Source organism: Notolepis coatsorum, assembly GCF_963971535.1.
Source record: "Notolepis coatsorum genome assembly, chromosome: 5".
Lineage (NCBI taxonomy): Eukaryota > Metazoa > Chordata > Actinopteri > Aulopiformes > Paralepididae > Notolepis > Notolepis coatsorum.
Window position 1 is genome coordinate 182,877,970 of NC_140169.1, and position 14,969 is coordinate 182,892,938.

Sequence of the window (14,969 nt, forward strand, 5' to 3'; positions counted from 1 at the left end):
TCCCTTGATCAAGCTACTTCTAATTCGACCCTGATGTAAACAAGACAAAGGTCTTTCTCTGGTCTGCATCCCCTTAACAATTGTATGTATTGAGCCGTACTGTATTGTACCCATTCTGCAATCTGTTAAATAAAGTTTTCATTCATTCATTCATTCATTCATTCATTCATTCATTCATTCATTCATTCATTCATTCATTCGTTCATTCGTTCATTCATTCATTCATTCATTCATTCATTCATTCATGTCCCTCTGCAAAGTCCTAATTTTATAATAATAATAATAATAATAATAATAATAATAATAATAATAATAATAATAATAATAATAATAATAATAATAATAATAATAATAATAGCTATTTCTTTACTAGTAATGGGTGGCAAATTGCAAATGTGAGGGAAAACGGACCAGTAATAATTAGATCAGTTGGAGCCTCACCAGAATCATTCATATTTAACAAACTTAATAAAACCATAGATTGTGGTTGTGTTCCAGTTCCCATGTGAGCTTGGCCATAGCCTTGGCACTCCTGCAGAGCCTCTGCAGAGAGAGCGCTGCACGGCTGCAAATTGGGCGGCCTGGAACATAATAATCCCTTTCTGACGTTTGTCCCCCTCTCTCGTCTGGGAGGAGGAGCCAGTGAGAGACTGTACTCAAAGAGGTTACTGACACGTAAGAATCTCGCTTTAATTTTTAAGGAAGAAACAGCATCTTTGATGATCAATGCTGTTGCCCTTTATGATCCCGAATTTGCGTTTGATGCATAGTTTGTGATCAGAGCACAGCCCTAGTTTGGACGGACAGCTATCGGCGACGCAGGAGGAAGGAACGACACAAGCAAAATGAGGTTTTCAATGTTTATTTCTGTCTTGAGGCCGGTCGGCCCGGTTATTATCGGTATTTCTTTGGGCTTTACCTTGAGTTTATTGAGTGTGAACTGGGTGGAGGAATCCTGCTTTCTCGATGGTAAAACAACCGAGGATCTTAGTGACAGTGTGGCTCAAGATGATGGTACATTGAAAGCGGCCAGGAAACCCAACTCGATATCGACTGTAAACGATGTGGATTCCGAAGAGGATTTTGAGCCAAGGATTGTCCCATATAAACAAGTCCAACAGAGTCCCCCAAAGAAACTTTTCCGGTAAACTTTTTATTAAATTGATGATACCCTTATATTAGTATAGTTCAGCATGTCTCAACAAATGCGCATGTTTCTATTGATTAATGATTGTGTGCCATTATTACTATCAAATGTAATGATTGTGAAATATTACTGTAATAATGAGTTGTGTGTGTGTGTGTATGAACCAAGCATCATTGACTGTCTCCAGGGACAACGATGGAAATAAGTCCTGGCTTTTCGTTTCTATCCCTGACAAAGCAAATACTCATGTGATCTGTATGTTTGTTGTCTAAATAAAACCTACCTACCTAATGGACATTAATAAATGGCATGCTGATATTCTTTCTCTTTTATTTAGACTACAAATACATAACTTTCTAGACTCATATAGACGGTTTCAAAGTGACAATAACATTCTAAAAGGACCCACATTTATTTCCTGTTGAAATGTTTGCTAATGCAATAGTTGTTGACAGGAATACATTTGGGTCCAAACTGTTCCCTAGCAACAGAATTCCAATGAAACCGTCTACAGTACAGGCCATACACTATACAGCTCATGTCTAAATATAACAATAACCAAATGATTTGTTGTGTGTTGAATAACTTAGTTCTGTTTCTCTATGATGGTCTAATGAATAGTGAGCGGCATATGACTGAGATGTTTGTCTCCATGAAGGTTCCAAAAGTCCCCATGCCTAGTATGCCTTTGAAGTTCCTCAAGAACGTGCTGTTCTGAAGATAGTAATTAACTTTTCCCCTTTTGCATTCCTTAGCTCATAGTCAGTTCATCCCTCAGTTTTTTCTGATGGCCCAAAGTCAGCCACAAGCCTGTTTTTTTTTAGCTTTCAGTCAATACAATATCACGTTACTTACTAATGGAGAAAACCTGTTTGTATTGCTCTGATCCAATCTACAGTTGTGAGCTACTTGCTATCTGCAGGGCCAATTCCTGTTGCAACATCATAATTCTGATGAGGCAGTTTCCCCGCTAACACACACACGCACACACACATGCACTCTTGTGGTTCCCCCTACATTATCACCACATCATAACAATGTCAACTTAATTTGGCCTTTTTCACTATCTCACTATAGCTTCTCCTAGCTTGTTGCTAAAATGTCTGGCTGGATATTGACAGAGATTTACAAGATAACTAGCCCATGTGTGTGTGTTGTCCTTCTCGTTGCCTGAGACAAAGCTTTGTGCTGTGGCAGTGCCCCCCTGTGGCTCGCCTTGGATCCCATCCAACGTCAGGGTTTCACTGGCAGCCTTGTCTTTTGCAGTATCTTGTGCTGTAGACCTCGACGTTGCAACGATGCTTTGCATACCACGGATACAAAGCAAAAAAAATACTGCTGTCCGTGCCTCCTATGATGCATTAGCTTCCCACAAAGCGAGTTGTTGCATGCTTATATTTATGTGTCATTTATACCAAGAGTATTAACGCCACCCAAACCTTGTTTCTTTTGTGTGTATTATCAGGGCAAAGTACATAAGCACAGAGCTGGGGATGAGAGAGCGGCTGTTCGTCGGAGTTCTGACGTCCAAGAACACCATCAACACCCTCGGCGTGGCTGTTAACCGCACCATTAGCCACCACCTGGACACCCTGGTCTTCTTCACTGGCATGCGCAACCGCAAGGTCCCCCACGGCATGTTCGTGGTCACCCACGGAGACGAGAGGCTCATCTGGAACATGTTCCAGACCATCAAGTACATCCTGGAGCACTACATCAACGAGTACGACTGGTTCTACTTCGCCCAGGACGACACGTACACGGAGGCGGACCGGATCAAAGCGCTGGTGGACCACCTGAGCATGGACCGCGAGCTGTACATCGGCAGCCCGGAGGAGTTCATCGGCGGGGAGATGGAGGGGAAGTACTGCTACGGCGGGTTCGGCTACGTCCTCTCTCGCACCCTGCTCCTCCGGCTCAGGCCCTTCCTGGAGAACTGCAGGAATGACATCCTGAGCGCCCGGCCAGACGAGTGGCTGGGGCGATGCATCATCGACTACACCAACACCAACTGCGTCGATGAGTACGAGGTAGGCTGTGGTGTGTGTCACTTCGGCGGAAGACCCCGTGGCGCCGGTCAAATGGTTTTTCTAGGTTGTATGTAACCGAATGTTTCCTAGAAGTCCACGGATCTTAACAGAGTGTCCCCACAGTAAATGTTGACAGAGGGAGGGTGGGAGAGAGGGCTTGAGGTCATGTTAATTTCCCCCAACTGCCAGGTGAATTCCAATTCGGCAATTCACATTATACTTGTTTGCAGTTTTCTTTTTTATTAAGTATAACCAACACAAGGTCACAATTCAATATCAGGAAAAATAAAACACGTGCCTCTAAATAATATTTATAAATACAATAACAAAGATAAGCCCATCATTGGAAAAAAATAATCTCTTACAGACATTTTGGAATCTCGAGGTCTCGCATTCAAAGGTGTCGGAATGCTTTGTCAAGGTGCTGAGCACTGCGGGAAATCTTGCTTTATCTGTAAAGCCGTTTTCATAGTTCTTCGGTTTCCATTGCATCATTTTGAGCAGAACCTTTCAGGAATTCAGTGGCAAAATGAGTAGAGGCTCGAAAACGGTTTTCTTACACGACGGTCTCTTCAAAACAACCGTGTGACAGCCGTCAGCGGGTGTTCCAGCTCTCTGTGGGAAACAGAAATCACACGTTGCCTCTGGGAGCAGGCTGACGGGAAGGGAAGTACGGCTATATAACACTGTAGGGACAGTGCTGTATCACCGAGCAGGTTTACGAATAATACCCTGAGGCTTTTTACACATAGTTCCCGCCACTGTACTGAATGGGTAACCAGGTCAACGCAGTACAGCTGACTTCAGTTAGGTTTGGTTCAATGGTGTGAAATCCTTTGTGGGTCAACAAACATGCCCTGCTCTTGTAATGTCATTAGCATCAAAAGGTTAAATAAGCTTTGTGGAAGCCTGGCCTCATCTCACGACCTGTTCACGACACGCGGCACTTCCATTTTCTCCACAAACGGATTCCGAGAATTTAGTTTCATTTAGGCCCACGTTTCTGCTCACCTCCAAACTTTATATCTGAAAAAGGATAATAATCTTAAACCCCTTGTATCAGTGTTACTTGAGCCTTTCAAAGAGAGCGCTCTAACAAAATCCTAACAAAGTAAAAGTCACCCTCTTGGAGGACTTGAGCTATTCGTACATGTGCCACAGGGGTTGTTCTTGTTGGCATCTTATCTTAGATGTGTGCTTCCATTTTCTCCCTCGAGGCCAGGAGTTGGAGCGGGAAACCATCTTGTTTAACAGTCAGAAACAGAGAGAGGGGGTGAGGGTGAAAGTAGGGGTGGGGTGGGGTGGGTGGATAGTATGGTCATCGTCACAGTGCCTCAGGCCACTTGAACTCCAGCAGAGAGACCTCTGTGAAGGGGAAGTAGGGGAAAAGTCAGAAGTAAAGCACTGAAGGGAGCTGAAAACACTTTCCACTTCACCACGCTGATAGAAAACAGTTGCCACTTCACCATCACCACTGATGGAAAACAAAGAAGCTACACATCTCCCTTCCTGAAAGGGCTCTGTAATGACAATCATGCGCCGATAATGTTTCTTCAAAGTGCAGTTCTAAGGGTGGCAACGCTGTGTATGCAAATATTTGCCATCGGTCTGACCTCCCTGTTTATAAGAGCGGTGATTTGATTCTTTGTTCTGTTAATAGCTCGATCAGATTGGATTCACTTTTTATAACCGAACTGCTCAGGCTCTTTGATCCTAAATGATATTGTCTAAGTGGAATCGTGGTGCTTATGGTGATCACTGCTGTGTTAATCAAGGGCTCGTTTGTCTTTTAACGCATTTAATCCTTATTGCACGATTGTGGTTCCTGACCTCTTGACCTTTTAAGTTACACATGGATATGATTTCATAACCAGGAACCCAATTCCAATTACTGGGCTACATTCTGCATAACATATAATTAGGGATGGGAATCGAGAATCGGAATCGATTGGGAACCGGTTCCTAATTGTCAGATTCCTGGAATTGCATGCCTCCGTGACTATCGATTCCTCTTATCGATGCCATGTTTTTCCGAAGTGTATAGTTGATTTATTTTTTACAGTTTTTGCATTTTTCTGACATGGGGGCTCAACAATAAATTATAAATGACAATCAGAAATGTCAAGTTGCATGTTGTTATTCTAACCAGCTTAGTTCTGTTGCATTTCACAATATAATATACAGAATGTAGCCCAGCATATTATGTTGACGAAAACATGATCAAATGATCCGTTCATTATGAACAATAGTATATATATTTTCTTTCTTTCTTTCTTTCTTTCTTTCTTTCTTTCTTTCTTTCTTTCTTTCTTTCTTTCTTTCTTTCTTTCTTTCTTTCTTTCTTTCTTTCTTTCTTTCTTTCTTTCTTTCTTTCTTTCTTTCTTTCTTTCTTTCTTTCTTTCTTTCTTTCTTTCTTTCTTTCTTTCTTTCTTTCTTTCTTATTTATTTATTTATTCAATCTTTAAACTAATTGTGGTTTAAATCATACTGAGGTAGACCCAGGTGTTGCCTATAGTTTAGTTTGTTTTGAGGAAAAATGACTAACCATATCATAACAAGTCATGCAGGAAATGAACATGGGATAACATGCCATGCCTGAAACAAGCTGCTTCTAAATCTCATCTCAATCCACCTCAATTAATTTTGTTTTCAGGGGCTACAATACTACCGCTACGAAATGGGCAAGAACTCTGATCCGAGTAAAGAGGAGAGTGTGCAGTTTAAGAACGCCCTGACCGTCCATCCCGTGTCGGACCCTGAGCAGATGGATGTACCGGCTGCACAAACACTTCACCGAGGTTGAACTCCAGAGAACCTACGAGGAGATCACTAAGCTGCAGGTAAGCCGATCCCTCGCCTCCCTGAGACTGACCCTGGGCCCGGTCTCTTCCGGCCTGTGTTAATTTTGTCAGCTATTTTTAATTTGAGTTTTAGTCATGTGTCAAATGCTCTTTTTAATTTTCATCATATTTAGTCACCTTCATCTATTTTTCATTTAGTCAAGTTTTAGTCAACTACAGGTCTGAGCATTTTAGTCTTAGTCTTTTGCAGCTGTAATAATAAAATGTATTATTCTAAAAGTTATAATTATTTTGTCAACGAGGGGCGGCCGGGTAGCGCAGCGGACTAAGCGCCTGTCTACCACCGCAGAGACACTGGTATCGAATCCGGCTGTCAACGGTGCCTCCGGCTTGGCCGGTCGTCATATTGACACAATTGGCAGTGTCAGCGGGTGGGAAGCCGGTGGTTAGTATCCTGGTCGTTGTAAACAGCGACTCCTACAGGTCGGTCAGGGCGCCTGCACAGCAAGGGAAGGAACTGGTGAAGGTAGTGTGATCCTCCCACGCGTTACACTTCACCAATGAGAGTCCGTGCTGTCAGGTGAAAAGAGGCTGCTGGCTGTCTCCTATGTATCGGAGGAAGCATCTGATAGACTTCAGGGCTCCCTAGACCGGCAAGTAGGGGGCAAATGCACGCAACGACCAGGAAGGGGAGGGGGGAATTGGCATAACGACTAAATTGGGATGGGAGACAAAACACAGAAAAATAGGAGGAGAAAAAGTAGATACAAAATTATTTTGTCAACGTGTGAAGAGAGATTTCGGCAAGATTTTATTTTGTAAACGACATTTTGTTTCATTGTTTGTAGTCGACGACATTGCATTAATTATTTAGTCACGTTAGTGTCGCATGATCTACATTAACGTGACGTCTCGGCTCGTTGTCGTCAGGGGAAAAAGCTTAGTTGACGACCATATTTAGTCATCATTTTCGTTGACTAAATTAACACTGCTTCCGGCCTGTGTTTTTAATCTAGGATCATGAGGGATTTCAATATTTAGAGCTTGCGCCTCACTTATTTATTTATTTAATCTTTTTGTCACGGTCAAAGCTCTGAAGAGGTAACCCGTTACTGGGACTCATCGTTTGTCTTCCTGATTCCACAGGCGGAAATAAAGAACGTGAGCGAGGTCGCTTTCGATGGCAATCGAAGCTCCCAGTGGCCGGTGGGGATCAACCCGCCCTTTGAGCCCAAGTCTCGGTTTGAAGTCCTGCGGTGGGAATACTTCACCGAGGAGCAGATCTACTCCTGCACAGACGGCGCTCCCAAGTGTGAGTTGCGCGGCATCGACCGGATGGATGTCGCCGACGTCATCGATATCGCCATGGGGGAGCTGAACAAGAAGTACAAGCCCGTCCTCCATCTGAAGAAACAACAGCTCATTAACGGTTACCGGCGCTTTGACCCCACCAGGGGCATGGAGTACACCTTAGACCTGCAGCTGGAGGTGGTCAACCAGAAAGGCCACAGTCGCACCATCACCAAGAGGGTCCACCTGGTGCGGCCGCTCAGCCGGATAGAGATCATCCCGATGCCGTACGTCACGGAGGCCACCCGGGTTCACATCATCATCCCGCTCACCCTTCAGGACCGGAGCCACATCAACCACTTCCTCGAGGTGTTCGCGTCCAACGCCTTCGAGACCAGCGAGAACGCCATCTTGACGTTCCTGTTCATCTACGACCCGCTGGAGGCGCAGCAGGTCAACCAGAACGACATATTCGCCGGCGTGAAGGCGTCACCGCGTATGAGCGCAAGTACTCGGCGGTGAAGATCCCGTGGATCAGCGTGAAGACGGAGATGCCGTCGCAGATAAAGTTCATGGACATCATCTCCAAGAAGCACCCGGTGGACACGCTGTTCTTCCTGGCCAACGTCGACACCAACGTCAACTCCGAGTTCCTCAACCGCTGCCGGATGAACTCAATCAACAACTGGCAGGTGTTCTTCCCCGTCCACTTCCAGGACTACAACCCCGACGTGGCCTACCACAACCAGCAGCCCCCGGCCGCCGCCGTCGACCTGGTGAAGGACGCGGGCCACTTCGACCGCAGCTCGTTCGAGGAGGCGTGCTTCTACAACTCCGACTACATGTCGACGCGCACGCGGATGGCCACCGACGTGCAGGAGAACGAGGAGATCCTGGAGACCCTGGACATCTACGACATGTTCGTCAAATACTCGGTGCTGCACGTGTTCAGGGCGGTGGAGCCGGCGTTGCATCAGCAGTACCGCTACCAGGCCTGCAACCCGCGGCTCAGCGAGGACATCTACCACCGGTGCTTGCAGAGCACGTTGGACGGCCTGGGCCTGCGCTCCCAGCTCGCCATGTTGCTGTTTGAGCAAGAGCAAGGAAATAGCACTTGAACACGCACCCCTTGAGATTCCCGTGTGTATGTTTGAATGCGTGTTTTGTATGTATGGATGGATGGATGTGTGTGTGTTCATGTATGTATGTGTGTGTGTGTTTGTTTCGTTTTAGCTAGTGTTTATATGAATGCAGTACATTCCTAATGAAACCTTTTTGCTAAATGTTTACAATACATGTGTTGTCCATACAAAATAAGTGCTGGAACCAAATGTGTTTGCTAAACTATTTTTTTTTTATGATTATGATGATGAGATGGTCACATTGGGTACCTGTTACATTACATTGCATTGCAAATGGCTGTGTCTCTTTACGCTATGGGTCCATCCATAGCTTTTTATATTTGCTCATTTGAAGTTTAATAATCCTTACCAAAGCACATATGTGTGCCTTTGACAAATGTTTATCACAAGCTGGCTCCTATTTTTTTTTGTTTTTAGTCATTACGACAAGTAAGTGTGCAATGAAGTCCTTCTGGAGATGTGCATGTGAGGTATCAAAGTATTTTTCCATTTTTTTTTATTTCCATATTGTTACAGCATATGATCAGCAGATTGATAGGGGTGGAGATCACATGTGAACCAGTGATCGGAGTTAAACCCTGTTGTTAAGGTGTGAGAGGAGAGTCATTTGAAGTGGTATTCTGTTTCAACTCTGTGGTAGTGGAAGCACTAAACGTTGGCACTCACTACCGCTAATGATGTCATGGGTGAGTCCAAGTAAGTAGTGGCAGCAACAGGGGGTTTTATACAAGTGCATTTTGAGATTAGTACCGTTTCGGTTGAGAGGATGTTTATGTTTGCTTTTATGGGGACCCTGTTTGGAAAACAATCCGGAAGCCCTTCTCTCAAGATTGTAAAGTACTGGGTTAGCTACAGACTGTGTGCCGGTTGTAGCATAACCTCGCCTGCCTATAGGTCAGTAAAGTACTGGGTTAGCTACAGACTGTGCCGGTTGTAGCATAACCTCGCCTGCCTATAGGTCAGTAAAGTACTGGGTTAGCTACAGACTGTGCCGGTTGTAGCAGAACCTCGCTGCCTATATGTCAGTTAGCTATAGACTGTGTGCCGGTTGTAGCAGAACCTCACTGCCTATAGGTCAGTTAGCTATAGACTGTGTGCCGGTTGTAGCAGAACCTCGCTGCCTATAGGTCAGCTGGAATCACCCTGATCCCATCCATCCATCAGTCCTACAGGTACAGTATCTCAGGAGGGGAGAATGAAGTTTCCAGACTGGGCCGACCGTACGTTTCTGAAGGTCATAAGGCTGCTGTGTTCACATAATGTCAGGAGAGCGAGTGTGTGTATTAAGATGTCTCTTTGCTTACTGTATAACTTTTACTTGACCTTGCAAAAACAAACGTCTTATGAAGGAGGCCAAGGAAAGGTTGAGGGATGGAAAAGCGTCCCTGATCACAGTCCATTCCAAGAGTCCTTGTTGAGATAAATGGTACTTTTAAAACAGGACTGGTTGATGGTAAAAGTTTAGCTTCGAATTGACCCAGATTAAGAATGTAGATGTATGAGTGCTTTTAAATACGTGAATATCGTTTGCCCATTTCAACAATAACACAAGTCCCATTTATTTGTTTGTTACTTTCTCAAACGACATTTCTCAAACCTTCGACTTTATTTCCCCCCATTAATGTTTTTGTAAGTTATTGAACGGTACGGCGGTCCTCTATTCCTGCTCTGTCTTTAGAGATTGTTGCGCTCTCCTCCAAGTATAATCCTGAGAGGCCTTTTCTACGGTACACAGTGGGCGGTGAATATCCGTTTAAACGAACTACGTGCAATACTGTACAGATTACGACACAATTGGATAACCATCCAATCGAGGACAGGATTTTAAGTCGAGCGACGTGCTGCGAGCACAGCGACATGTTCTATATATAATATTTATGAAACTTCTGTTACAACATAACACTGTATGTGACGTTGCCTAAATTAAGACTCACACCTTCCTGTTTTTTTGTTTAGTTGATGTTCATTGAATACACTGTAAATGTATTTAGAGAATTTTATTATCTATTGCTGAGATGGAACACTTGACTCCTTCACCACGAGATGAATGCGTAGACATTACAGTTCAAACCAATGATGTTGAAAATCCAAACTGTAGGCGATACTGTTGTACCTAGTTGTTTCTGTAAATACAAATTTTATTGTGAAAGTTAAAGGAGCTGTAAGTGGTATTTCTTTGTTAGAATAAGTGGTCTACATGTTAGAATAATAGCTCTACAGTCTGACAGCCATCACTGATATAGTGTTTGGTCATTAACATGAGTCTCCCAGTCCCTCTGAGAAAATACACTTTATCCAATCAGGAGAGTGAACTCCACACTGAAAAAACAGTCCGATAAGAAATAAAAACACATTTGAAGCAAATATGTGCTTTAAACAGATAAAACGATCTGCCAGTGCAAGTATGCAAATCTGGCTTGGCAAGAATTCTTGAAATAAGTAAAAAAAAAAATCTCTAGGGTTCACTCCTGATTGGATAACGTGGGAATGGAATACCAGAACACGTATTCTCTGTTTACTGCAGAGCTGAGGGACTGGGAGACCCATGCTACTGACCAAACACTCTATATCAGTGATGGCTGCCTGTCAGACTGTAGAGCTATATACCACTTATTTGAACAAAGAAATACCTCTTACAGCACCTTTAAGGAAATATGGAGTCCTGCCACAGTGGTTGTTCTGTACTGGTGCAAGCTGTGTTCCCTGGTGTGGGGTGGATCCCAGTCATCACTACTAATATCACAGAATCTCACTTCTCACCATCATCCTCTAAAATGTATTTTGCTTTCTGGATGAGAACAGTGTATTCCATAATGACGCCACTGTCGACCAAGCTCAAGTGGCCCCCACAGGCCTTCACTCCACTGAGATGTTATTTGAACTGAGATTCTGAAGTTGCGTCAGAGACTGAGCTTTTTCCACCACCACTGTATAGATGGAGGGTCCAAACGATCATTTAAATCTGTGATAATTAGCCTTCTAAGAGATGACTGGATCGAGACCATGTCAGGGGGGAAAAAAGCACCATGTTACAGGAGAGCCAAACTAAAGTGAGAAAGATCTTGGTGTTTCTGTTCATTTTGGAGTCATAACTTGTACCGTCCATTATTTCACATCTAGACCATAAGAGATTGAATTGTGCTGCAGCCTCAGAATGCCGAAGCTCAAAATGGAGGTTTCCATAGCATTTTGTGTGCGTGCGTTTAAATATGTGATAGACCTTTGCTCTGCAACATTTCTCAACATTTCATTTCAAAGGTTTTTGTAGTTTTATTTTTTATTTAAGCTTTCTTTAAACAGCGGTGGATATTTTGCAGAGATGAGGTTGAGGAGGTAACTCGCTCTATATTTAACATTTTGTGCATTGAATATTGTCATTTGCAGCCGATACAGAATGCGGATAGTTCCAAACATGTTTGATTACAGTTGATCAAGTTATGTATTGACCAATGATTTGAATTGTACACCATACAGTAAGTTTATTTTTTTCAACATGTGAAATTCATCTCGTAACTGACTGACTGAGTTTCTTTATTCCATTCGTGTTTTGAGATATTTGTAAAAGCTTTTAACACACATAGGTACTAATGAATACCAAAGTACTGAATTCCTTAAAAAAAAGTATGTTACTGATTCACACCATTTCACTTTTTTTTCTTCTTTATTTTTTTAACTTATCATTCAATTGTATACTGAAATCATCAATGAACTGTGAATTATTGTAATTATGAAATAAACAATATTTAAGTATGAGCATTTTGCACCCGTCCCTGCATGTCTCGGTCCTAAGACTGTGTGTCTTGACGCGACGGCGAAAGGAATTGATATTCCATGTACAGGTTCCAGGTTGTCCTTTAGGTGTCAGCATAAGAACACATATCCACTGAAGCCACAGCGCTCTGGAGCCCATATCCACCACGGGGTCAGCCATGACAACAGGTAGTCGCTGGAGCAATGAGGCTTCTAAATCACATTTCTATTAGCAGATGTTGTCGTTATCTGGAATCCCGCAATGAACACCATGCATGGGGGAGGAGGCGGGGGCGGTGTCATCATTCCTCCCCATATTGGCCCAGCTGCTAGGCACAAGCGATGGGCGCCTCAGCATAATTGTTGTACAACCTGAGGTATTCCTGACAAAAAATTAAGGAAAACAGGGAAATGGTCTCCAGAATAATTACAGCCTGTAGTATTCCTAGGGTCCATCGTGTGTACTAGCCTACCCAGAGGCATGCCGTAAAACCCCCTAACCATAGGGCAGCTTGGAGGAAATTGTATGTCATTATTTTGTACTCCCAATTTGACATGCAATCCCCAGGACTTTCTCCTCCCACAGGGCAGAGGGACCAGGGGCCTTGCAGGAGTTCACAGTAGTAAAAAAAGAAAAAACTAAAACATTAAATGGACGAAGCGAGTTCTGGCAGGACACACTACGACATCATGCATGGAGCTGTGACTGATTCACTGACACTTCGTCGTCCCACCTACACTGTTCTGACAAGCTATTTAAAGACCTCTCCATTCTCACACACTAATGCTGAGCCAAGTGTTACTGCTCACCCGGCCTCCACCACACAGTAAATTGTGTAATTGTAAATTTGACTCAAACTGAGTAAAGTTTGTACTCAAATGTACTCAGTTTGAGTAAAATTTACTCTGCGAAATTTACTGTGCACTTACCACCCAGCCTCCACCACCTACCACCCAGCCTCCACCACCCCGGCCTCCTCCTCCACCACCACCCCGGCCTCCTCCACCACCACCACCCCGGCCTCCACCACCACCACCCCGGCCTCCACCACCACCCCGGCCTCCTCCACCACCACCACCCCGGCCTCCTCCACCACCACCACCCCGGCCTCCACCACCACCCCGGCCTCCTCCTCCACCACCCCGGCCTCCTCCACCACCACCCCGGCCTCCACCACCACCACCCCGGCCTCCACCACCACCACAACCTACCACCCAGCCTCCACCACCCCGGCCTCCTCCACCACCACCACCCCGGCCTCCACCACCACCACCCCGGCTTCCTCCACCACCACCCCGGCTTCCTCCACCACCACCCCGGCCTCCACCACCACCACCCCGGCCTCCACCACCACCACCACCCCAGCCTCCACCACCACCACCACCCCGGCCTCCACCACCACCCCGGCCTCCACCACCACCTCCTCCACCCTGACCCCCTCCACCACCACCCCGGCCTCCTCCACCTCCACCCCGGCCTCCTCCACCTCCACCCCGGCTTCCTCCACCACCACCCCGGCCTCCTCCACCACCACCCCGGCCTCCACCACCACCCCGGCCTCCTCCACCTCCACCCCGGCTTCCTCCACCACCACCCCGGCCTCCTCCACCACCACCACCCCGGCTTCCTCCACCACCACCCCGGCTTCCTCCACCACCACCCCGGCCTCCACCACCACCACCCCGGCTTCCTCCACCACCACCCCGGCCTCCACCACCACCACCACCCCGGCCTCCACCACCACCCCGGCCTCCACCACCACCTCCTCCACCCCGGCCTCCTCCACCACCACCCCGGCCTCCACCTCCTCCACCCCGGCCTCCACCACCACCACCCCGGCCTCCACCTCCTCCACCCCGGCCTCCTCCACCACCACCCCGGCCTCCACCTCCTCCACCCCGGCCTCCACCTCCTCCACCCCAGCCTCCACCACCACGGCCTCCACCTCCTCCACCCCAGCCTCCACCACCACGGCCTCCTCCACCACCACCACCCCGGCCTCCTCCACCACCACCCCAGCCTCCACCACCACGGCCTCCTCCACCACCACCCCGGCCTCCACCTCCTCCACCCCGGCCTCCTCCACCCCGGCCTCCACCTCCTCCACCCCGGCCTCCACCTCCTCCACCCCGGCCTCCTCCACCCCGGCCTCCACCTCCTCCACCCCAGCCTCCACCACCACGGCCTCCTCCACCTCCTCCACCCTGGCCCCCTCCACCACCACCCCGGCCTCCACCTCCTCCACCCCGGCCTCCACCTCCTCCACCCCGGCCTCCTCCACCACCACCCCGGCCTCCTCCACCACCCCAGCCTCCACCACCACGGCCTCCTCCACCACCACCACCCCGGCCTCCACCTCCTCCACCCCGGCCTCCTCCACCACCACCCCGGCCTCCTCCACCACCCCAGCCTCCACCACCACGGCCTCCTCCACCACCACCACCCCGGCCTCCTCCACCACCCCAGCCTCCACCACCACGGCCTCCTCCACCACCACCACCCCGGCCTCCACCTCCTCCACCCCGGCCTCCACCTCCTCCACCCCGGCCTCCTCCACCACCACCCCGGCCTCCACCTCCACCACCCCGGCCTCCTCCACCACCACCCCGGCCTCCTCCACCACCCCAGCCTCCACCACCACGGCCTCCTCCACCACCACCACCCCGGCCTCCACCTCCTCCACCCCGGCCTCCACCTCCTCCACCCCGGCCTCCACCACCACCACCCCGGCCTCCACCTCCTCCACCCCGGCCTCCACCTCCTCCACCCCGGCCTCCACCACCTCCACCCCGGCCTCCACCTCCTCCA

At 47.4% G+C, this 14,969-nt stretch overlaps 1 protein-coding gene across 1 annotated transcript; it reads left to right on the forward strand.

Annotated features, from left to right (window-relative positions):
• Window positions 1-663: 663 nt before the first annotated feature.
• chpfa (chondroitin polymerizing factor a) lies at window positions 664-12,163 on the forward strand. The gene is given in 6 exon segments (XM_084314542.1): window positions 664-1,144; window positions 2,613-3,177; window positions 5,831-5,944; window positions 5,946-6,017; window positions 7,125-7,752; window positions 7,755-12,163. Coding segments are annotated over 6 exon segments (2,310 nt in total). The 5' UTR covers window positions 664-845; the 3' UTR covers window positions 8,387-12,163.
• The last annotated feature ends 2,806 nt before the right edge of the window (window positions 12,164-14,969 follow it).